Genomic DNA, 25,918 nt, shown 5'->3' on the forward strand with positions numbered 1-25,918 from the left:
GACCGAGGCTGGAGCGAGGGCGGGGAGGCGGAGTTAAAGGAAACACTACTGCGCCTGCTCTATGGGCCCAATGGATGAGGAAGATCACCGGATGATCCAGGTACTTAATCACTCGGTAGTCGGATGTTTTGGCTTCATGCTCCACTGAGACACTTTAGTAGGAATGAACGGGAGCCTCCAACGCTGTAGTTGGCTTTTCATATAATTGATGACTGTTAATTCAGATTCTATGGAGCCAGTAGCAGAGGTGACATGCTGCCCCCTAGTGGTTTGGAGCAGGTATTACTTATTACAGCTTTCAGCAAACATGTCAAACTGCTTTTCTCTTTTGTATCTCATTGTAATCACCTATCTTCAGGCTGATTGGTCTAGTAAACTGTGATGTACTTTTTTCTCTATTTTCTCGTTATTTGCAGTCCTGTTATTAAACTGTATTTTCAGCCGATACGTCTTGTTATAAAATTTAAACTTAGTTAATAATAAAATGTTGAATGATATATATTGGATGTATACACAATGTAATAACAGAACTGAACTTTAATTAATGTCCAGCAGTTACATTATTAAAAGCTACTTGTTAAAAGCATCAATATATAAATTAACTATTCTTCATAAGTAGTTTAACTCTGGATCATTAAGTAGCCTTCATTAGTTATTAATATTAAAGACTGCAGAGCTAGACTTGTAGCCTAATAGATAACTTGTACTGTATTGTTCCATTATATTATATTATACTATATTATATTGTATTGTATTATATCATATTATAATTTATTGTACTATATTATATTATATCATATTATAATTTATTGTACTATATTATATTATATTATATTATATTATATTATATTATATTATACTATATTATATTATATTATGTTATATATTTTATAATTATATTGAGTAGCAGCAGGTCTCCAGGTGAGGAGGTGAGCCCTCAGGTGAAACTGTCCACATTGACTTATTATATTATATCATATTATATTGTATTATATTATATCATATTATATATTTTAAAATTATATTGAGTAGCAGCAGGTCTCCAGGTGAGGAGGTGAGCCCTTAGGTGAAACTGTCCACATTAACTTGTTATTATATTATATTATACTATATTATATCATATTATATTATATTATATCATTATATTATATTATACTATATTATATTATATTATATCATATTATATTATATTATATTATATTATGTTATATATTTTATAATTATATTGAGTAGCAGCAGGTGAGGAGGTGAGCCCTCAGGTGAAACTGTCCACATTGACTGTTGTTATTATATTATATTATATTATATTATATTATATTATATTATACTATATTATATTATATTATATTATATTATATTATACTATATTATATTATATTATATTATATTATATTATATTATATTATATTATACTATATTATATTATATTATATTATATTATATTATATTATACTATATTATATTATATTATATTATATTATATCATATAATATATCATATTATAATTTATTGTACTATATTATATTATACTATATTATATTATATTATGTTATATATTTTATAATTATATTGAGTAGCAGCAGGTCTCCAGGTGAGGAGGTGAGCCCTCAGGTGAAACTGTCCACATTGACTTATTATATTATATCATACTATATTGTATTATATTATATCATATTATATTATATTATATCATATTATATATTTTAAAATTATATTGAGTAGCAGCAGGTCTCCAGGTGAGGAGGTGAGCCCTTAGGTGAAACTGTCCACATTGACTTGTTATTATATTATATTATACTATATTATATCATATTATATTATATTATATAATATTATATCATATTATACTATATTATATTATATCATATTATATTATATTATATTATATTATGTTATATATTTTATAATTATATTGAGTAGCAGCAGGTGAGGAGGTGAGCCCTCAGGTGAAACTGTCCACATTGACTGTTGTTATTATATTATATTATATTATATTATATTATATTATACTATATTATATTATATTATATCATATTATATTATATTATATTATACTATATTATATTATATTATATTATACTATATTATATTATATTATATCATATTATATTATATTATATTATATTATATTATATTATGTTATGTTATATATTTTATAATTATATTGAGTAGCAGCAGGTCTCCAGGTGAGGAGGTGAGCCCTCAGGTGAAACTGTCCACATTGACTAGTAAAGTGGAGTTTCTGCGCACCGTCTTTCCTCCGTTCTTTATGTCATTTCCTGTGATGAAAAATGGTGGTCACAGCTTCATGAGGCGACTGAGTCTCTGCAAAAAAATTAACGGGAAACTTTGCATCGGCGGGCGGCCAGGCGCGGAGCCAGCGGCTGGGACTCGGTGCTCGGCGGCCGGGGAGGAGACAGCGGAGCTTCGCCCGGGACGGAGGGTCCGTGTGCCCGCTGCATCTCTGCTCAAGGTGGGTGTCTGTGTCGGTAGCCACTGTGGCCAGCGAAAATGGCTTCCGAAAACAGCAGGCAGATTGCCAGTATGATGTCTGCAGAGCGACGGCGAGCAGAGAGACGTGGCGCAGATTAAAACTGAGTCCCAGTTCACATCTAATCCGAGATTATCTGGAGACACCGAGTCTTTAAAGTTAAACACAAGTTTAGTTTCAGAGTGTTTGACAAGTGTTTAGTGTTCACACTGCAGACAGGAGGAGGAGGAAGACCACAGTTCATAAACCCTCAATATTCACATTTATATATAATAAACTATACAACTACACATTAACAGTCTATGTAAGGAGGAGTCTTATAATAAGATCTATAACTAGTTATTACACATTAACAGTCTGTGTAAGGAGGAGCCTTATAATATAATAATATCTATAACTAGTTATTACACATTAACAGTCTGTGTAAGGAGGAGCCTTATAATATAATAATATCTATAACTAGTTATTACACATTAACAGTCTGTGTAAGGAGAAGACTTATAATGGAATAAATTTACAGTTACCCCAGAGCTCCACTGGTGCTGTATCTATGAGTGAAGGCTGATATATAAAATATAAAATATACTATGTGTATATATACAGAATATATAGGTTCTATACTGTTTGTTTTTACATAAACGTCTTTGACTATTATTATTAGAGTTATTAGAGTCACAATTGTGATATTTAGAGCTGAAACAATTGGTAGATTCACAATAAAAAAAATAATCAGCAGCTGTTGTGATAATTGATTCATCATCAAAGTATTTTTTCTAATAGAAATAATAAACAGTCTCTGGTTCCCAGTTCAGAGTTTCTGTTTACACCCAGGTGAGAATAATCACACACAGGAGAATCCCAGGAGAAACCTGTTTTAACACTTACAGTAATTGACTTATTATAATTTCTACATGACACAACATGCAGCTTTTCTTCACATATATACATACATACAGTATATATAGTTTATATAAATATATATATACAAACACCTTCATCACTGTGATGAAGGTGTTTGTTGCTGAGCTGTTCCAGCAGCACTAACTGATGGTTCTTCTGTTGTTGTTCTGCAGAGCTGATGTGCTGATTTCTACCAACATGGTTCCACCATGAGCGATACGTTGTTGGACCTCTGGTGTAAGTTTCACTGTGAACCAGCAGTAAACCAGTTAACCAGACTGAGTCTGCAGCCGGTTACAGGTTTAATGGGTTAAAAGTCTCTGTATATTTAATAACTGGTACATTAGAGGTTGAACTAAACCGTGACGTTGACACTTGGTAAAGATGAGATGTTTGTCCTCCAGTCTGCGAGCAGTGCCAGGACTATTTCCAGAAGGAGTGTCCGTCCCACGGGCCTCCGCTGTTTTTCCCCGATACACCTGCGGTGCCGGGGTCGGCCAACCGGGCGGCGCTCACTGTCCCGTCGGGCCTGGAGGTCTTCACCGTGGGGGACGAGGTGGATGTTCGCTGCCTGGATCCAAACATCCCCAAGGGGGCGGTCTTCGGTCCATACGAGGGGGAGCTGGTGTCCAAGGACAAATCCTCCGGCTTCTTTTCCTGGATAGTGAGTTCAAACCGTCCCACACCAGTTTAGAACCAGTCTAAACCTGTTTAGAACCAGTCACATACCAGAAGAAACCAGTCCTACACCAGTTTAGGACCAATCTAAACCAGTTTAGAACCAATCCTACACCAGTTTAGGACCAATCTTAACCTGTTTAGAACCAGTCCCACACCAGTTTAAAACCAATGTAGACCAGTTTAGAACCAGCTCTGAACTAGTTTTCTGTGTTTTTGTGACGTTCCAGATCGTTGATTTTAACAACACGTATCAATCCATCGATGGCAGCGATGAGACCAAAGCCAACTGGATGAGGTAATGCTTTTTATTTAAACGAACTCTGCATGTGTCTCTAATAAATACTGATAATAAATAATAATACTGATAATAAATAAAGAGTATGAAACCATCAGTCGATGGACAGAAAATGAACCGCTAACAACTGTCAAAATGTACCTTAAAGGGAGATTTGTCAAGTATTTAATACTCTTATCAACATGGGATTGGACAAATATGCTGCTTAATGCAAATGTATGTATATATTTATTATTGTAAATCAATTAACAATACAAAACAATGACAAATATTGTCCAGAAACCCTCACAGATACTGCATTTAGCATAAAAAATATGCTCAAATCATAACATGGCAAACTGCAGCCCAACAGGCAACAACAGCTGTCAGTGTGTCAGTGTGCTGACTTGACTATGACTTGCCCCGAACTGCATGTGATTATCATAAAGTGGGCATGTCTGTGAAGCGGAGACTCGTGGGTACCCATAAAACACATTTTCAGTCACATATCTTGAGGTCAGATGTCAAGGGACCCCTTTGAAAATGGACATGACAGTTTTTCCTCGCCAAAATTTAGCGTAACTTTGGAGCCTTATTTTACCTCCTTCACTGATTGGTACCGATGGATTCATTAGGTTTTTCTAGTTTCATATGATACCAGTATCTTCACTCTAACTTTAAAACTCAGCCGCTACAACCTTAAAATCACAAATTATGTTAATGCATTAAAGAAATTAGTGGCATTAAAACAAAGTTTGCATTAATGCATTATTAACGTGTTAACTTTGACAGCCCTAATTCCACTATTCCACCGTTGTCTTCCAGCAACACGTCACCTCGCCAGATTTCAAACGAGACTTCTCCTTGAGCGAGACTTTTCCCATAACGTCAGACACTTATAGCAACAATCAGAGCCTGTCATGGCAGAAACAAGCACTTTTAGTAAATGGCTATGCCAGCCTGACCCAATAGGATTACATTACAGCCTGTGAGCAGCTGCCGTCTACAGCGCTCTCCCTCAGTACTGGACCAGTTTCAGATGTTGTTGTCCCCATTAGTCACAAAAACATGAGAACATAGGGTCCAGTTAGCCTCTAAGTGTCCCTGCTGATGTTTGCAACCTGCAGGTTTGTCCGGACCTCGTCAGAGGAGAGCGACAGGAACTTGACGGCGTTTCAACGTGGTAAAAACATCTACTTCAGAGTGAGTCGGACGCTGGCGGCAGGAGAGAAGCTGAGGGTCTGGTACAGCGACGACTACATCCAGCGACTTCACTGTGTCTCTCAGGAGAGCATCGACCGCAACCTGGACTCAGGTGAGCCGGATGATGGTGACCAGGTGTCCCACTTTATGAGGGACTGCACAGCATTTTTATCCTTTGTCAGACGCTTTTTAAAATCTGTCTTTTATCCAGTGGCTGTGAAGAAAGCAGGGAAGGCTGTCATCATGTTTGCTGTCAAACTGAGCACACATGGGTCAAGTGCAGGTTAACATTTCACCGTCTTTGCTACGCTACGCCCAAAGGAGAAAACTACGAGTCACCACAAAGTCACAAGCTATGCAGATGTTATTTTTCAATTTCACACACAGGCGGAATACGACATGAAGCGACACAGTTCATGTGAGTCTCACAAGAAACGTTTGGCTCAAAAAGAGATGTACCGATCTCTGGATGCATTCAGGCATTGAAGCATAAAGATGTTACAAGATAAGGGCCAGAATAGAAATGTTTATTATTTAAGTTAGATAGACATTATATCTAAATAGTAGACTAGCTCTCAGCCTTGGTAATATAATATGACATAATATAATAGAAAATAATATAATGAAATATATTATAGCATAACATAATAGAACATATAATCATATTATAGAACATAATATAATATAATATAATGTACAATGAAATGACTTCCTCCGTTTTAGCGATCATGCTTTCAGTCTATAGGCTACCACTAACACTGCTACTGATATTACTATTATGTACATACTAATAAGAGCAATCAGAATAACAGGCAAATAGTAGTACATAAATAGATAATGGTAACAATAAATATTAGTATAATAATATTAGCTATGATCTGAATTCCTTGAAATAATGGTGATAATACAGCAATTATAAAAAACGAAATAATCTAATAGTGTAGTTGTTAACGACATACCATCAGTTTTATTGTTTGCGATATTAGACACATTGTTTTTAATACGTATTGTACATTTCATGTTTTAAACACGATATTATGTTATATATAAACATCAATAAGTTAACATTAGTTAACAATAAGGAACGTTAGCTAGCTCTTATTTGATGTTACAGAAGAAAACGTTTTGTAAAGATGTAACGTTAACTTGAACAGTTGATAATGTGAAATATGCTTAAAGGAAAATGTGATATGATAGTAGGGCCTACTAGTTTTTAATAATTACCTAATATGTATACGTTAACGTATTTAACAGTTTTTCACCAAAATCTTTGGGAAAAAAAATAAAATCGTAACGTTGACTTATGTTACTCCTCGTAGATCATAAACGTTTGAATATAAAACGACACGTTGAAATCGGTTGAGAAATGTAGACGTTATAGTGCTTTTTATCCAGAAAAACAGCAGCTCCCCCGTTCACTTCTATAGGGTTACAGGCCAGTCTGGCCAGGTCCAATATGGCGCCCACGTTTACGTACGATCCAGGGGTCAATGCAGCATCTATGTACAGTATTTATGTCTATGTATATACTGTACGTCTATGTTGACTGCTTGCAGAGTATTTTACATGTTTGACTCTGATTTGAGAGGAGGAAGCAGCTCATTGTTTTAGTCAAAGATCGGCTCAGTGGGATGACATGAGTTGCAGCTTTCTAAAGCTAAGAACCCTGTTTTGTTCCAGATACCAAGACGCTGTCGGTCCTGCCCAAAATTCAGGAGGACTTCAAATCTCCAGCTCTGCAGGGCAAACCCAGCCCCAGTAAACAACCCAGTGAGGAGTCAGACGGCCAGCCTCCTGCCAAGAGGAAGAAGATCGACCTCATCTTCAAAGACGTCCTGGAGGCCTCTCTAGAGGACTCCTGCCAGTCCAGGTCCCAGTCTTCCCTCCACAGCGACTGTAAAGCACCAGTCGGCTTTAACCTGTCTGACGGCAGCTTTACGGTTCTGAACCTGAAGGTGGAGGAGAAAGAGGAGGAGAACCAGAGCATCGAGGAACCCTCCACCTCCTTCTGCCCCAACTGTGTCAAACTGAAGAGGAGGATCCAGGAGCTGGAGGAGGAGCTGTCCCGTGTCAGAGGACAACGGGGGGACCGGGTTGGCCCGTCAATGTCTGGACAGACCCAACGGGATCAGGCCCTCCCCCATCCGGAGCAAGGCCCCGTCGAGGACTTTCAAGGTACGCTCTGAAAAATGTAACCCTGTCCTTTCAAAATGACGCTCCCATACAACTAAACTACACTGTGAATGTTTTTTGACGTATCACAAATACGTTTGTAATGACAATCTGCATCCTGAGGGGACCACGAATGTCTTTACAAACGTTCATGGCAATTCATCCAATAGTTGTTGAGATATTTTAGTCTGGACCAACAGATGTTACCATGTTACCCTCCACAGAGCTGTCCCGTTAGCACAGCTAAAAATGATGTGACCGTAAAGCTGCTATCAGAAGTTGAATGTGTTTCTCTTTGCAGGTATGGAGCCCTTGACGCCCACTCAGGTGGTTCTTGATGAGGACGACCAGGACGTGGACTCGGCTGATGAGTCGATTGCTGCAGATCTGGTGATTTCTCCAGAAGACCCGTTGAAGCTTTCCTCTGTAGGAAGCCGGCGGATTCGTCGCTTCAAGCAGGAGTGGCTGAAAAAGTTCTGGTTCCTTCGCTACTCGCCAACCCTCAATGAGATGTGGTGCCACGTCTGCCGCCAGTACACCGTCCAGTCATCCCGAACCTCTGCCTTTATCATCGGCTCCAAGCAGTTTAAGATCCACACCATCAAGCTCCACAGCCAGAGCAACCTCCATAAGAAGTGTCTGCAGCTATATAAGCTGCGCATGCATCCAGAAAAGACAGAGGAGATGTGCAAGAACATGATGATGCTCTTCAACGCAGCGTACCACTTGGCCCTGGAGGGGCGGCCCTTCTCTGACCTCCGCCCCCTGGCAGAGCTCCTGAAGAGGTGTGAGCTCAAAGTGGTGGACCAGTACATGAACGACGGAGACTGTCAGATCCTCCTCCACCACATCGCCCGGGCTTTAAAAGAAGACCTGGCTGAGAAGATGCGGCTGTCTCCCTTCCTAAGTGTCATAATGGACGCCCAAAATGACGACCTTTTCTCAGACATGGTGGCAGTCTATGTCCAGTTCATTACCAACGAGGGCTCCCCGAACACAGAGTTCCTGTCCTTGCAGAGGCTGAGCATGGCAAGTGTGGACGGATATCTCCAGGCTATGGATCGGGCCTTTGGTGTCCTTGGCCTCAGGTTTCAGGACTTGCTGGTGGTGAGTCTGGGAGTAGATGGCACCAACATCTCTTCAGGAATGAGAGCCAATCTGTACATAGCTGTACAAAAGACTTTTCCTTGGATTCTCTGCCTTCCTATCATGATCCATCGACCCCATCTGGAGGTGTTGGACGCCATCAGTGGGAAAGAGCTCTCCTGCCTGGAGGATCTGGAAAACAACCTCAAGCAGCTCCTCAGTTTCTACCGCTACTCCCCTCGCATGATGGCCGAGCTGCGATCCACTGCTCCAACACTGTCGGAGGAGACAGAGTTCCTCGGAGACATTAGAGCCATTCGATGGATCATAGGGGAACCAAACGTCCTTAACGCGCTCATCAAAGATTACCTGGAGGTCGTGGCCCATCTGAAGGAGATCAGCAGCCAGACGCAGAGGGCGGACGCTGCAGCCATCGCCCTTACCCTCCTCCAGTTCCTCATGGACTACCAGTCAGTGAAGCTCATCTACTTCCTTCTGGACATCATCGCTGTTCTCTCACGATTAGCCTTCACCTTCCAGGGAGAATACCTGCTGGTGTCACAGGTGGAGGCCAAGATAGAGGAGGCCATTCTGGAGATTGGCCAGTTGGTGGACTGCCCCGGAGAGTATCTGCAGGAGTTTGAGGAAAACTTCCGCGAAAATTTCAACGGAGTTGCTCTGAAGAACCTGCGTGTTGCCGAGTCCAAGTTTCAGTCCATCCGAGAAAAGATCTGTAACAGGAGCCAGGGCATCCTGTCTCAGAGACTGGACCTGCAGAGCCGCTCATTTGCCAAAGCCTGCAAGGTCTTGGACCTGTCCACCTGGCCTCACAACCGGGAGGACCTACAAGCTTACGGGGAGGAAGAAATCCAGGTGATATTCAACCATCTGGAGTCCATTCCCTCTGGGGGTCAGGAGACCAGGACGGAGGCCAGGGGCAGCTTGGTGGTGGAATGGAAGGATCTGAAAGCGGACTACTACAGTATGAACGGTTTTAAAGAGGTCATCAGTCACATCTGCAGGTACAAGCAGCGTTTTCCTCTGCTGAATCGGATCGTGCAGGTCGTCAGGGTCCTGCCCAGCTCCACAGCCTGTTGCGATAAAGGCCGGGGGTCTCTACAGAAGATGTGTAAGAACAGTCGTTCGCGGCTGACTCTGGAGCAGATGAATGACCTGCTGACGGTGGCAGTTAACGGACCGCCCATCGCCAACTTTGATGGGAAGCGAGCGTTGGACAGCTGGTTTGAGGAGAAGTCTGGCAGCAGTTACTCTCTGTCAGCTGAGGTGTTGAACAGGATGTCAGCTGGTGACCAAAAGTCTGTCCTGCACAGCGTTGACGTCAACACGGAGTTCTACCCCGACGTCTAACAAGCTGACCCAGTGGTGTAGTACTACTACAACACAACACCAATACCAACGAGAATGACACCAGTGATTCCCAACCAGGAGGTTTTTCTGCAGTTACCAGGGTTACAGGGAAAGATTTGAAGCTCAGCAAATTAGAAACTAACATGATTTGAAAATATATCCACATATTTATGTTTAGGAAAAAAATCGACACACACATTTGGATTACAGGATTGCACAATGCTATTTAGTATAGTTATTGTCACAATAATTTACCAACTATGGTGGTCTGACTAGTCAGTCGTAAGTCGATTAAAACTGCAGAAAAGTTACTTAGAAAAAACACAAAAAAGCTAAATGTAAAGATTCTGTAAATGGTTGAAACATCCAGTTTCTGGCAGTAGTACAAAAGTAAAAGACCAAGCCTAAACAGAAACAATTACTGTATTGTATTTCCCTGCAGTAAAATACTATTAATACCATGAAGCCATCCCATCTATGAGACGGGTATGAACAGGGCTTACTGAGGTAGTAGGGACTGGGAACCACTATGCTGCACCACTGGGCGAACCTCTGTCTATGAGAAACTCCCATTCAGCTGGATGGATCGATTACAGAACGGGCCTACCAAGGGGTTAGCGTCCCCTGGGCTTCACCTGCAAAATGTCTCTAAGAGAGACACAAAACGACTACAAAGAGACGCAAAAAGACCACAAAGAGACACAAAACAGCCACAAAGAGACACAAAATAACCACAAAGAGATGCAAAACAACTACAAAAGAAACAAAACCAACTATAAAGAGACGTAGAACGACCACAGAGACACAATACAACCACAGAGAAGCAAACGACCACAGAGATGCAAAACAACCACAAAGAGATGCAAAATGGCTACAAAGAGGCACAAAACGACCACAAAGAGATGCAAAACAACTACAAAGACTCACAAAACAATTACAAATAAATGCAAAACAACCTCAAAGAGACGCAAAACGACCACAAAGAGACACAAAACAACTACAAAGATGCGCACAACAACTAGAAAGAGACGCACAATGACCACAAAGAGACACAAAACAACCACAAAGATGCAAAATGACCAGAAAGAGGCGCAAAACAACTACAAAGAGACGCAAAACAACCACAAAAGACGCAAAATTACTACAAAGAGACGTAAAACGACCACAAAGGACGCAATATGACTGAAGAGACACAAAAAAGCTAGAAAGAGACACTAAACGACCACAAAGAGATACAAAACGAACAAAGAGATGCAAAACTGCTACAAAGAGATGCAAACCATCAACCACGAGACACAAAACGACCACAGATGCAAAATGACTGAAAAGAAACAATATAGAATCTCAAAGCGACCACAAAGAGAGACAACGTGACCACAACAGCCACAGAGACGTAAAACAACCACAAACAGCTGCAGCTACCAGCTACTACGCAGCCGTGTTGTCGTGGTTTTTCTGCTGGTACCGTCTCAGAACCCGTCCATGTTCAGCTGGATGTTGATCTGAACTCTTCGTACTCGGACTGACTGATGAACATTCTTAAAATGAGCTCTGCTGAGTGGCCTTGCTCTCGCTATAAATATAATAATAAAGCACTTGTTGCCAGAATAAAAGTCAGTTATACGTTGGGAACAATCAGTTAGTGTCAAACTACACGTCTATTGAGCCGCACTCTGCTTCAGCTTATTTGCCAGTGGGATAGTGAGTCATGTAGTGCCTGACAGAGAGTGTACGGATGTATAAAGGCTTTATATTTCTATTAGAAATGCAGACATCCCTGCTTCACACTGTATATATTGTATAAACTGTATATATTGTAAATGCTTTTGAGCCTGTTTTTAAGGAGAGTATTTTTCTCTTGAATTAGATGATTGTGCCATAATGATCGAATGCAAGAACCGAAAGAAAAAGGTGCTATCCTGCTATATGCCATACTGTATTTTGCCATATTTGTTTAGATGTTTACTGCTGCGAGTTCTATATTTGAAATATGTTGTTTTTCACCGATGCATCGGCTTCATGTTTGAGTGTTTCCAGCCAAAGCTCAGGCTTAAAATAATTCAAATAAGTTTAAAAAACTGCATGATGATACTAAACTGTTGCTTTTAGCTCACACTTCAGTAGAAGTTTATAATGTTACGATATCTGTATTTAATAAATGTAAGATGGTGGGAATACAGTGAGCTGAGACAGGAGGACCTCAGTAGGCAGACAATCACGTTTTTTGTTTTTTTTACAAAAGTTTTGTCAAATCTGCTAGTCAAGTTGTACATTTTGGGAAATACGCTTAATCACTTTCTGACGGAGGGTCTGATGAGAAAATCTGTATTAGCGTCATGTCATTTGGACCGAAATTACATGCAGCCAAACAACTATTCAGCCTTCCACTTGTAATCCTGACTAGATTTTTGACAGCAACAATATCTCCAGAGGTGGAAGAAGTACTCTCTTTCACTCTTTTACTTCAGTAACAGTACAAATACCACAGTGTAGAAATACTGTGTTAGAAGTAAATGTCCTGCATTCAAATACTAACTTAAAGGAATAGTATGTAGCATTTAGGGGGATCTATTGGCAGAAATGGAATATAATATTAATAAGTTTTCTTTAGTGTACAATAACCTGAAAATAAGAATCGTTGTGTTCTCATTACTCTAGAATATAGCGTTGTCACGATACTTGAATTTCTAACTTCGATACAGTACCTTGAAAAATATCGACATTCGATACCATTTTCTATACCATGGGGAAAAATTGACACAATATTGAGGGCATAAATTATTTTATTTTTATTTAAGATGAACAGCAGTATGTGTGTGATCGAAAAGTGGCTGATGGTGTGCCACTGTGGTTCAGCGGCACAAGCCGGTCCCTGTCATACCAGCACCGGCTCCTGATATTTGTTTCTGTCTTTATTAACAGCACAGTGCCGTAAATATAAATATATGAAGTAATACTTGCCGACCAGCCAATGGCTCACGGCTAGCGTTAGCCAGCCGTCTACTCCTCCTGAAGTAGTCTCCAGCGGTGTAGGGGTCGGCTAATCTGGTCCCATTCGTTAATGTTAAATTTATCTACTAACACTTGTGATCCTGGAGAGAGAGTGACAGCACATATTGAGAGAAACTAGTATTTTCTTCAGCCATTGTTAAAAAAAACAAGCCAACAATACTTGCTAGCCAGCGTTAACTAACGTGTTCAGAGAATTATTCTGCCTCCACTTAAATACCTCATCATGGTTACTAACAGAGAAGAGGGCTATACTGCTGAGTAGTTTAATCTATAATAATATATCATCATTTGTTTTAATAATCTGAATCTGCAAAGTAATAAATATATAACAGTTTCCATGATGGAGGTGTTGGTCAGAGCCAAGATAGCCATTTCCACCTGCTTCCAGTCTTTATGCTAAGCTAAGCTAATCGCTCTAGCTCCACACTTCTTCTCTAACTTTCAGCAAGAAAGTGAATAAGTGTATTTCATACATTTCTCTAAACTATTTCTTAATGTTTGCTGTATGGTTAGCTCTAAGCTACTTCATTTCACTGAAAGATGAAACCTGTATGCCTTTGATTTCGTTCATCCAGTATATAAAGTATAGTGCATGTCTGTATCGTATGCATGCAGTTATTACTTTTTCAACCCACCTGTTGTTGAAAGCATCATGTCAGGATGCTGTTGTCAGACTGATGATGGATGATAAATGATTGATTGATCACATTTCATTTCAATCCAAAAACATGTGACTTCAGAATGCCGACATGTTGTGTTATGCCTTATTCTGTATCAGTGTTTTAACGGCTGTTCATGATCTTTATACCGACGTCTGGCTGATTGTACTCTGACTCCAGAGCTGAGTGGAGGCGCCTTTAACTTGTTCATTTTTCACTGCTGGAGTTGAACTTTGGTTACAGATGAAACACAAGAAAATAAGTGGTGACTTGATTTCCCTGTTTTCTTCTGTTTCAAATGCTTTAAAAAAACAAATACACTTTAAAAGACATTTGATCTGAAGTAGTTTTGTCAGTTGAATGAATTCTGTTGCTGTCGTCAACTTTTTTGGGAAGTAAAAAATAGGCTTGTTTTAGCTGGATGGCACTGAAGCTTTGACACAATCCAAAGTGCTTTGTCTCAACTGAAATTAAAAAAACTTTAAAAAAGTTTCTATTCTTTTAATTTTGATTTTAATGTTTATGTTTTAATGCATTAAGATTAGATGAAATAAGATGAGCCTCTACTGATCTCCAGAGGGGTATTTCAGGTGTTGCACCAGCAAAAAGACAGAAATAATTTCAGACAGAGAAGTGAAAACATATATAACGTAAAAATAAAGACTATACAAGCAATTAAAGACAACATTAAGAGGTAATTTATCTCAAATGTGTCTGAAAGCATGAAAAGCCTCCAACAGCAGAGCTTCTAGACTTTCACCTGAAACTGCTGTTTGCAGAGTGTTAGCTCAGATATTAGCATGTTCCTCCATTGTTGATAGATAGATAGATAGATAGATAGATAAATAGATAAAAAGAGATTGACTTTATTGATCCCCGAAGGGGAAATTGAGGTGTGAAAGCAGCAATGTACATACATCCCAGAAACGTCACTCATCGTTGTATATGAGTCCAACCATGACATAAAGCACAAGTCACAATATCCAATAAAACTATAAAACATTTTTTTAAAAAAAGATTACCGTATGATTTTTAGCTAAATCGGGAATATCCAATGTTACTATTTAAAATTGTTTTTGAGTGTCCACTGGTTCTCAACATAGTAAACATCATTATATGAATGTAGAGGAGAGTGTCAGTAACAGGAATATAAGAACCATGGTGATGAGGCATTCATAGTATCAGTAATGTGTATATATATATATATATATATATATATATACTGTATATGTAATTAATTATAAAATAATATTAATTATAAAATAATTTTACTGTATATATATCATATTCTACCGAAATGGCCTGTGTTGAACAATAAAATAAAATAAATATAATAAGCGTTTTCAGTCCAAAATGGCGGTGGAGTTTCATCTGCTCGCTTCTATACTCTTTGAAATATCTACGGTGTCTAGAAGGTAACTATGATGTGTAGATCTTATTATACATACAGGAAGGTAACCCACAAGTTGCGAAACTGTCGCGAAAGAGTCTCGCGAGAGTTTCTTCTTGACACAGCCGTTAGCTGTGGTTAGCTGTAGCCTTACTACATCTTCAACCCCGTTATTTTTTAGCCTGTTTACATCTAGTCTCCATTAAAAGTATGCCGAATAGTCTATTAGCAGCTCCTGTTTGCAGTGTACTCATGGATGTACAGACAACTACCACTGGATTACTGTGATACCGAAGAAAACTTAAAAACACGACGATTCTCAGGCTAGTTCTGCAGCGTCTCTCTTCCTCTGATTTCGGGGCGAATTCGTGGACGTTTACTCAAGATAAAGATATCCTCAGAAAGTGTAAGTCACACTAAATCTAAAATATCTGTGTATCATGTCTGTGTGTTTGGGTTGGACTGAGTTTAGAAGAAGTGGACTGTCTTAAAGGTCCCATATCATGCTCATTTTCAGGTTCATATTTGTATTTTGTGTTTCTACTAGAACATGTTTACATGCTGTAATGTTAAAAAAAAACTTTATTTTCCTCGTACTGTAAGCCTGAATATACCTGTATTCACCCTCTGTCTGAAACGCTCCGTTTTAGTGCAGTTCAATTGAATTGCAACAGAATTGCGTTGCTAGGCAACAGCTTGGGTCCATGTTTACATCCTGTCAGCTGGTTTCATTAACATACACTGCAACCAGGAAATAAACTGGGACACATTTAGAATGTTTACGTTTAAAACCGTGTAATGGTCTAAATATTGTATATTTGTGACATCACAAATGAGACAGAAACGGCTTGTTTCAAACGCGCAATTTCTTAATAAGGGCTGTGTGTATTTCTCCGTATATTGAGCGTTTTGATAATTTAACAGTATTGATATAGCACTTAAACCTGCTTTATAATGTAAAAGACCTGAAAATCTCACTTTTTACAATATGGGACCTTTTAAAGGGACTGTTTGTAACTTCTTACACGTATAAATAACCCGGGTCGGTGTCCCATGCACCAAAACCGCTAAGTTATATCTAGTAAAGCCTGTCTTGCAAAACAGTGTTGGCCGCGGTGTGAGGACGTGGGGGAGACCGTAGCTTTGGTCTCCAGGGCCGAAGTCTCTGCTGTTATCTAATCCTCTGCCTGCTTGCCTTCACTCAGCTCACTCCACCTGACGTGCATGCGCGCACACTACACACTGCAGAAGAGTTAGTAGCTCTGAGAATATCTAGTGAATGTACAGTGGACGTTTGTGCAGAAATAAATGCTGCAGCTCCTCCAGACCAACAGAGGTTTTCCGTGTCTTGTGAAGTGATGGGGCTGCGCAGCAAGAAACGTTATCGTCTCCGACCGGTTGCCGGTGTCTTCCCTGTTCCCTCCGGCCGCGGTCGGGAGGCTGAAGCAGGAAAAGCCAACACTAGGTTCAGCATTGATTCATGGAGAGACCTCCGTCTGATCAGCTAACATTACTGCCAAGCAGGTGAAATGTAGAGTGATATTTTGGTTTTAGCTGACGTGTGTCGCCTCACTGTTTTGAGAGATTCTCGTTCATGGCTATTTAGAGCGAGTACAAGCGCGAGCCTGACGTTGACTTTCGTTGACTTAACGGCCACAAGCATTTCTGATTCTTACAAACAGTCCCTTTAAACAAATAAGAGTATTTGCCAAAATGTTGAACTATTCCTTTAATACAACCCACAGTCTACAGAGGAAGCCAGTAGGAGGTAAAGGGGGTCAGGAAACAGACCCCGGGTGGGTCAAAGGTCACAGATCAGGGTGGAGAGGCTGTTATTTAATGGTGAATTACCCAGTTTATGCATCACAGCTAAACAGTTTATCCCTTTAAGTTATTTAGTGTGAGGGAGGAAGTGAGTGTGAAAACAGAAAGTGTCTCCTGCTGAGTTTAACAGCCGCCTGGACTCAAGTCTATAGAGACGGAAGGAAATGTGTCCTCTAGACTGGATGGATCAACTAGCACAGACAAAAGAGGGCAGCAAGAGATCTGACACCCCATAATATACTCTGAATATGTTCATGTATTTGGAGCCAAAACTGCTTTTCAGCTTAACTTTTACAACTGTGGAGCAGTGATGTGCTGCTGCTGCCATCTCAATGTGTCAGAGAGTGAATGGACGCTGGCTGGTGGTGAAACTGTGACCTCTTTGTCTGCTCAGTGTTGACCAATGAAATGACCTTTTGTCTGCTGGCGTCTGGTAATGTGTTGTTGACCAGTCTGCAGCTGCCTGAGGCTGACATCACCTGCTGAACCGACACACTGCATTCACACTTGTATACATATATATATATATATATAGATATACATACTGTATCTATATATATACATATACTGTGTATATATATATATATCTATATATATGTATACAGATTTATAAAAAAATTGCATTTGATTGTGCTTTCTCTATTTAACACATGCTCATTAACAGAGGTACAAACTACGATGGAGTATTAGGGCCACATTGAGGGAAAAACTAAATCTCAGATTTCGATGAATAAAGTCATAATATTACGAGAAAAAGTCGTAATTTAATGAAAATAAAGTCAGACTATTTCAAGAAAAAAGTCGTAATATTATGAGAATAAAGTCATAACTTTACGAGAAAAAAAGTAATCTCCTCCTCCACAAAAGAGGCAGTTTCCCCAGCAGGTCCGTGTGGTTCTTTCTTCGGAATAAACATAGAATCTTGCACTATCTTTTCAAAGTCCTGATACTTCTGATAATCTGGCTGATGTACCAAAAGATGAACTATTTTGTTATTTGTGAAACCTAAACTAAAGTATAACTTCACAAGAAGCTCCTCGTTCCTCATTTTCACCCTATTTCCCCTTTAAAATAACACGTAAAATTACTTCTTTATAATACTAAAAATATAAATAATAAAACAACAGTTGTCAGTGTGTCAGTGTGCTGACTTGACTATGACTTGCCCCAAACTGCATGTGATTATCATAAAGTGGGCATGTCTGTAAAGGGGAGACTCGTGGGTACCCATAGAACCCATTTTCAGTCACATATCTGGAGGTCAGAGGTCAAGGGACCCCTTTGAAAATGACCATGACAGTTTTTCCTCCCCAAAATTTATCCTAAGTTTTGAGCGTTATTTTGTATCGTCACTCTAGCTTTAAAACCGATCCTGCTAGAACCTACAAATTGCAAGTTTTGTTAGTGCGTTAAATAAATTTGTGGTGTTTAAATGAATTTCCATTAACTTTGACAGCCCTAATGGGATCGTAATTTTGTGGGAGACAGGGTTGGTTGAATGACGTTTTAGCTCCAGAAGGCGTCCTGATGGAGGATTAGGGGAAAAGGTTCTGCTGTGTATTTCCCAGATCGGTTCTCTGGTGACTTAAGGGAAAGTGAAGTAGTTTAAATGAGAAACAAATGTTTGGACAAACAGGCGTCCATGCAGCTTCAGACAGCAGCTGGACGCAGACACAGTCGCTCCTCTGTGTGACCGTCCCGTGTGTCACAGCCTGGGACTGATTCACATCCATCCACACCAAACCCCAGCACAGTGAAGTCTGATTTTACTGTCTTCACCACACAAGCTTATGCACAATGTGATGCTCTACTAGACTGTTTTAGATTTCATTTAGTTAGAGATCTCTGCAGTGTATCAGAAACAGAACACAGCAGTTAGGGTTCGTTAATGATAGTTTGTTTAGCACAAACTCAGCTACAGTCTGACGTCTCATTTTGTCCAAATATTATTGTAGAGCAGTTGAAGGTTATACAAATATTGGGCCTCATGCTAGAACATTTTCTTATTCTTAGTCTTAACTGTCTCCTAACTTCAGGTAACTGTGTAAATGACCTGCATAAACATGATGTTTATCATACTTTTATTGAATTTTATTGATGAATACTATGAGCGTTCGTTCATGTGGATTGAACATTAGCATAATTAACGCCCTAATGATACCATATATGGCTACGCATCCTGCCCCATTCATCTCTCTCTGCCAATATATCAGCACGCCATCTAAAGACGCGCTCTCTTCATGACGCTCATGGTTACACTTCCTGTTGATCTTATTATGTAAAGAGACAAATTAACCTCCAATTAGTGTGTAATTTATGTTGTTTTGCGGTTTGAAATGTTCATATTGATTTTGTATACAATAGCATCAATGGCCAATTTAAATTAATGATGATATCGTTAGGTTATATGGATACATTTGGAATTATATTATAATTCGAATTGCAGATACAGCCTTTTATTATTATTAAATTAAATTATATTAAATTATATTAATTTAAATTAAATTAAATTAAATTATATTATATTATATTATATTATATTATAATATATCAATTATAACAGTCAGTCTGCCTATAAAGCAGCTGTAACTTCATATCATTAATATTTAGTAATGATTGACTCAGCAGCTAAACCAGCGTTAATGTTCGACTAGTTGAGTTTCACATTTAAAGAGAAGTTAATGTTGGACTTTGGTTGAAGTCCACTGTTGTTCTGGTTTCTAATGTCACATTATGTGATGGAAGGTAACACTTTCCATACCCAGTACCCATGAACAACAGACTTTAGCTAATGTGAGGCAGCATGCTAACACCTCTGTTAATGACAGTATTAATAGACTGTCATTAATAAAACCTGAACATTGAATCTGTTGTAATTCTGCCTTTTTTAACAAATCAGATAACAAAGGCTGGATTTTAGATTCAACTTTAAAAAATTTGTAAAATCTGGATGAATTGACAGAGTTTCTATAGTCTAACTGTAATATTTTTATATATCTGTGCAGACTATTAGAAGGTTAATTAGGGTCAGAGACAATAAGAGATAACAATCATCATGTCCATAACTATACAGCAGAGACACAATGTGACTATAAAAGACCTTTAATAGATGAAAAGCAGCACACATAAACATGATAAAGACTCAGTGAGGCGGTGGCCAAGTGATTGTTGGAGGAGGAGGAGGAGGAGGAGACAGGGAGTCTTTGTGGTCCGCTGGACAAAGAGCTGTCCTCAGTTTACTGCCGCCTGCCTGCTGGAACGCATCGCACGCCAAAATCTGACTCCTGTCTCTGGTTTTAGCCCTGGTCTGACAACATGAAGCGCTGCCTCGGATTATTCCTGCTGGTTTGTTGTGGGATGCTTCATCTGGGTGAGTGGACCAGGACACATCACAGACACTCCTTCAACATTTATATTCATAAGTAATATCAGCCCTTATAAGCTCCATATATACATTTTATAAATACTTTATAATACAGATAGTTAGATTAAAGAGTCAGCGGGCCGTTTATCTCCTCTGAGGACCTCTTCAGAAAAGATGTCAGAAATCAGGCAGGAAGAAACACATGCAGCACCAAAACAAACAAAACTAGTGGTGGAAGAAGTACTCTGATATTTTACTGCAGTAAAAGTACTAATACCACAGTGTAGAAATACTCTGTTTCAAGTAAAAGTCCTGCATTTAAAATTTAACTTAAGTAAAAAGTATTTACCAAAAAATATACTTTAAGTAGCAAAAGTAAAATTCTGCAGAATAATCTATATCATATTATTGTATTATAATTATTGATGCATTAATGTGTTCATCACTTTAATGTTGCAGCTGTTAAATGTGGAGCTACTTTTAATTCTTTTTTGGATATTTTACAAATAAGTTTTTACATATTTGACTAATTTGTGTCTGATAATTTATTAATATTTGTTGATATTTAACTTATATTTTTATTTTGTTACTTTTCTGATATTTTACGAATGTTTAAAGGATATTTTACTAATATTTTTGGAATATTTTACCAATATTTTAAGGATATTTTACTCAAATTATTTTGGATATATTACAAATGTTTGTCTGATACTTTACTAATATTTTCTGCTATTTTACTAATATTTTTGGGATATTTTATTTGTTCATCACTTTAATGTTGCAGATAGTAAAAGTGGAGCTACTTACGAATTACGAATTTGTGTCTGATCATTTATTAATATTTATTGATATTTAAGTTATATTTTCTGATATTTTAGTAATATTTTACCAATATTTTACCAATATTTTACTAATATTTTTGGAATATTTTACCAAGCTTTTTAGGATATTTTACTAATATCTTTGGAATATTTTACCAATATTTTTAGGATATTTTAATAATATCTTTGGAATATTTTACCAATATTTTAAGGATATTTTACTAATGTTTTTTGGATATATTACTAATATTTTATATGATATTTTACTCATATTATTTTGGATATTTTACAAATGTTTGTCTGATATTTTACTAATATTTTGGGATATTTGTTAAACTACTTATAATACTAGGTCTAAATGTGTTTCGGAGGTCGTTGGGAGTTTCTGGAGATTTGCTGCCCCAGAAGGTGGCAGTATAATCAAAGTGACACTGAAGTATATCAGCCAGAATATTTTAATGGTGTACTGTCTATCAGGGATATACTGTAGATGTGTGCTACGGCTTCTCCTGAGAGCTGATAATCTCAAATACAACCTGAATTAAAGCTGCAAGCAGCGATGAACAGTTTAACAACTTTCTGAGCACTGTAAGGCCCTCAAACATACGATTCATTTTAATAATAATGATAAAAAAAATATGAATTCTTTCAGTTTCAACAGGGCCTTCACTGCCCGACGTTGTCGGTGCTCAAGCCGTAATAATAATAATTACCAGCAGTTTTTGCTGCTATTTCTGACTGATCTACTTTAACTAAACGTTCTGGATATTTTCTTTATTTTGACTAAATACAAAAGGAATGGTGAAGAGATCTTTTATTTATGATGTTAACAAAGAAAGAGATCACATGAGCAGATAGATTATTATTATTTAATAAAAGGAATATGACTCTACCCTAATGGACCAGAAAGCATCCATTAACATCTGCTTTTCACACACTAATGTAGCTGTGAGCGGACACAAGTGTTTATTAATGTATGTGTGTTATATATACATTTATATGCTGCTTAATGTAAAGTGTTACCCAGCCCCCCTTTAAAATAGAGTTGTTGTTTTTTTTAAACAGATATTTATTGATTTTATACATTTAACACATTGTACATACAACACCAAACCTTCCCCCAAATTGAACATATGGCAGTGTCTAAAATAATAATAATATAAAAATGATTATAAAAAGATCTTAATTGAAAGTAAATAGCTAAACATTAAGTTAAAATGATATATATTTACAATTAAAATATAATTAAGTAAATCTAATAAAAAAAACGAAATAATTAAATAAAAATAAATAAATAAAATCAATTAAATTAAGAATATGGTCACAAACATAGAACAAAGCACAGCACACATTCCTCACAATAGATTAGTCATTTTTACTCTAACTTCACCCTTCTAGTAAGGGAGTTATTAATGTTGGATAAGAATACATTCATTTTACATTATCTTTTAAATAACACCTTAATGTTTGTCATATATATGTTTGTCAGTGAGCGCACAAATGGACAATAAAGTAAAATGTTTGTTAAATGTTTTCAGTGTTTGAAGGTTGTCTCACTTTCAACATTAAAAGTATTGTTACTGTTTTATTTTGTAATGATGAGAAAATAAAGCTGTTCATGACTTGATGTGTATATGAACTCTGAATGAGCTGAATACAACCTTCTTCTTCTTTTTCTTCTTCTTCTTCTTCTTCTTCAGGTTCTGCACTTCGCTGTTACAAGTGCTCTGATTACACCGGACGCTGTCAGAATGTGCAAGAGTGCACGTATGAAGACTCCTGTATATCTCTGAGTGAGAGAGGTGAGCTCAACCACTGATACTCAAGTATTTAAGCTGCTGTGTGTTGATTTATATGCGATGGAAGTATTTTTTACTCAGGTAAAAGTAGTAATACTACAGTATAAAACTACTCTGTTTCAAGTAAAAGTATCAGCATCAAAATGTACTGAAAGTATGAAAAGTACTTGTTATGCAGAATGAGCCCACTCAGTGTATTATATATATATATATACTATATACATTATTGAACATTATTATTGATGCATTCATATAAGTAGCATGAAGCCAAGGCTTTTTCTTTTTTTAAATCATGCTTTTTATTGTTTCCTTAAGAAAAATGACTACAACAAACCATAACAAAGTATTCAACAACAAGGGAGGAGAAAAGAAATGTAATAATGATAATAATAATAATAATAATAATAATAATAATAATAATAATAATAATAATAATAGAAAAATAATAAAGATTCTAAAATAAAATAGTTTTTTAGATTAATAATAATAATAATAATAATAATAATAATAATAATAATAATAATAATAAAGCCACGGCTAATTTATTTCTTTTTAAAAAGCATGCTTTTTATTGTACTTAAGAAAAATGACTACAACAACCTAAACCATAACAAAGTATTCAACAACAAGGGGAGGAGAAATAATAATGATGATGATGATGATGATAATAATAATAATAATAATAATAATAATAATAATATAAAAAATAAATCTAAATAAAATAAACATATTATTATTATTAATAATAATAAAAATAATAATAATAATAATAATGATGATGATGATGATAAAGCCAATTTTTTTTTTTCAATCATGCTTTTTATTGTTTCCTTAAGCAAAATGACTACAACCTAAACCATAACAAAGTATTCAACAACAAGGGAGGAGGGAAATGTTTTATAATTATAATAATAATAATAATAATAATAATAATAATAATAATAATAATAATGATATAGTTATAATAATAATAATAATAATAATAATAATAATAGAAACAAATAATAAAAAATCTTAAATAAAAATAAATAAAATAAAATTGTTTTTGAGATAAATAATAATAATAATAATAATAATAATAATAATAATAATAATAATAATAATAATAAAGCCAAGGCTAATTTCTTGAACTTTGCATGTTCCACTTTGCTCAAGTGTGTTTCCTGAAGAAAAATAATTCCTCCTTCTTCTCTCTTAAGTTTTTGGAGTATCCGCTTCCTTTTTATTGGATGATTTAGGTCCATTTGTATTGAGAGAAATTAATTTAAGGTTCCCCATTGCAATTACTTGGATGAGCTTTTTTCACTATTTGACTATTTAAACAGTAACAAAATAAGAGTTTTGTGTGCAAAACAAGCATGAAACCCTAACAAAACAGCCAACAATGAGCTTAAAAAGCATCCCCTGTTTTATGGTCTATTTGACTCTAAATGGGACCATAATTTACTAAATGAACATCATGCTGTATTGAAGAAGACTTGAAACTAGCGATTGAGTCCATAAACTCATGTTTACAATGTTTACTGAGGTAATAAATCAAGTGAGCAGTAGGCTCATTTTCTCATAGACTTCTATACAATCAGAGGAGTCGCCCCCTGCTGGCTGTTAGACAGAATGCAGGTTTAAGGCTCTTCAGCATTGGCTTCACTTCTCAGACCCGGAGGTCGACCACTGGTCATATGTTCATCCACTCAGTGTGTGTGTGTACTTGTATATCTATCTTTGTGAGGACCAGTTTGAGTTTTAAACCCTCAGATTGAGGACATGTTGGTTGGTCCTCACTTCTTCAGAGGTTCAGACTTTGTTTAAAGATCAGGTTAGAATCAGGTTAGGTTGTGGTTAGGATAAGGGTCTAGGGGGAGTGTCCTCACTGTGTGTGTGTGTCCTTCCAGGTGGGAAGACCATTCGTCAGTGTATCAGGTACACCGACTGTGACAACTCTCGTCTCAGCCAGATGTTCCCGGCGATCTCCGGCTTCACCTACCGCTGCTGTAGTAGCAACCTGTGCAACTCTGGCATCACTAACGCGGCCCCGCCGGTCCTGACTCTGGTTCTGGCTGTGGCGGGATCCCTGCTGAGTGTTTGGTGGTTCTGGGTCTAAAATATCGGTTTAGTGTTTCAGGATTTAATGACTGTAAAGTTAACATGAATTAAACTGAGTGTTTGTGTTTAGTCTCCTGTGGCTCGTACAGGTTCTCAGGTCAATAAGGAATGACTTTTTCATTTTATACTTTTCCCAGTTTAACAATAAATACAAGAAGAAATAAAGATGATTTGTTTTGTTTTATTTTTGCATCAATTTCACATTCTAGTCTCTTCCTGTAACAACTCAGGCAGGGCTCTAAACTAACTTTTTTCACCTTCCTCCCAGAACCGTCCTGAGATACAACCTAAACCGTCCCAAATTTAGAATCTTTGTTTTTCTACATCATCTTTAGTTATCCATTCAAAGTGACCTTTCACATAAATAAAACATCAAAAGTGGTTTATTTTTGTTAATTAAAATATAATTCATCCCAAAACATTTTTTTTTATAAAAGTAATTTATTGGTTTGTTATTTATAAATTTTTTTAATTTTTAATTTTGATGTTAACGATGCAGCTAAGTTAAATCAAAATATTTTTTTGTGTGTAAAAAGTAACATCTGGTCAAAAGACAAGATTTTGCATATGGCCCCCCCAAAAAAGCTGGAACCGGCCCTGCTAGCTGGAACCGGCCCTGTTAGCTGGAACCGGTCCTGTTAGCTGGAACCGGCCCTGTTAGCTGGAACCAGCCCTGTTAGCTGGAACTTGGAATTTTCATCCTTCCGACCCTATTTTTTTCGTCCCCGGGACGAAGCCCTGAGCCCTGAACTCAGGCCTATTTAATGATGA

At 37.3% G+C, this 25,918-nt stretch overlaps 2 protein-coding genes across 3 annotated transcripts; both read left to right on the forward strand.

Annotated features, from left to right (window-relative positions):
- Nucleotides 1-2,263: 2,263 nt before the first annotated feature.
- Nucleotides 2,264-11,095, forward strand: prdm11 (PR domain containing 11). Of its 2 annotated transcripts, XM_037768007.1 has the most exons (7): nt 2,264-2,473; nt 3,565-3,628; nt 3,796-4,055; nt 4,300-4,367; nt 5,474-5,661; nt 7,230-7,724; nt 8,023-11,095. In XM_037768007.1, exons 2-7 carry the CDS (start codon nt 3,601-3,603, stop codon nt 10,173-10,175), a joined length of 3,192 nt encoding a protein of 1,063 aa, XP_037623935.1. In that variant the 5' UTR covers nt 2,264-2,473; nt 3,565-3,600; the 3' UTR covers nt 10,176-11,095. The 2 variants fall into 2 exon arrangements, with proteins under 2 accessions (XP_037623935.1, XP_037623936.1); XM_037768008.1 differs by lacking the exons at nt 2,264-2,473; nt 3,565-3,628; nt 3,796-4,055; nt 4,300-4,367; nt 5,474-5,661 and adding an exon at nt 5,807-5,967.
- A 4,238-nt stretch (nt 11,096-15,333) lies between these two features.
- cd59 (CD59 molecule (CD59 blood group)) lies at nt 15,334-25,312 on the forward strand. The gene is made up of 4 exons (XM_037767993.1): nt 15,334-15,642; nt 20,361-20,430; nt 22,946-23,047; nt 24,937-25,312. The coding sequence occupies exons 2-4, from the start codon at nt 20,376-20,378 to the stop codon at nt 25,143-25,145; spliced, it is 366 nt and encodes a 121-aa protein (XP_037623921.1). The 5' UTR covers nt 15,334-15,642; nt 20,361-20,375; the 3' UTR covers nt 25,146-25,312.
- Nucleotides 25,313-25,918: the final 606 nt, after the last annotated feature.

Source organism: Sebastes umbrosus, chromosome 4, assembly GCF_015220745.1.
Source record: "Sebastes umbrosus isolate fSebUmb1 chromosome 4, fSebUmb1.pri, whole genome shotgun sequence".
Taxonomy (NCBI): Eukaryota; Metazoa; Chordata; class Actinopteri; order Perciformes; family Sebastidae; genus Sebastes; species Sebastes umbrosus.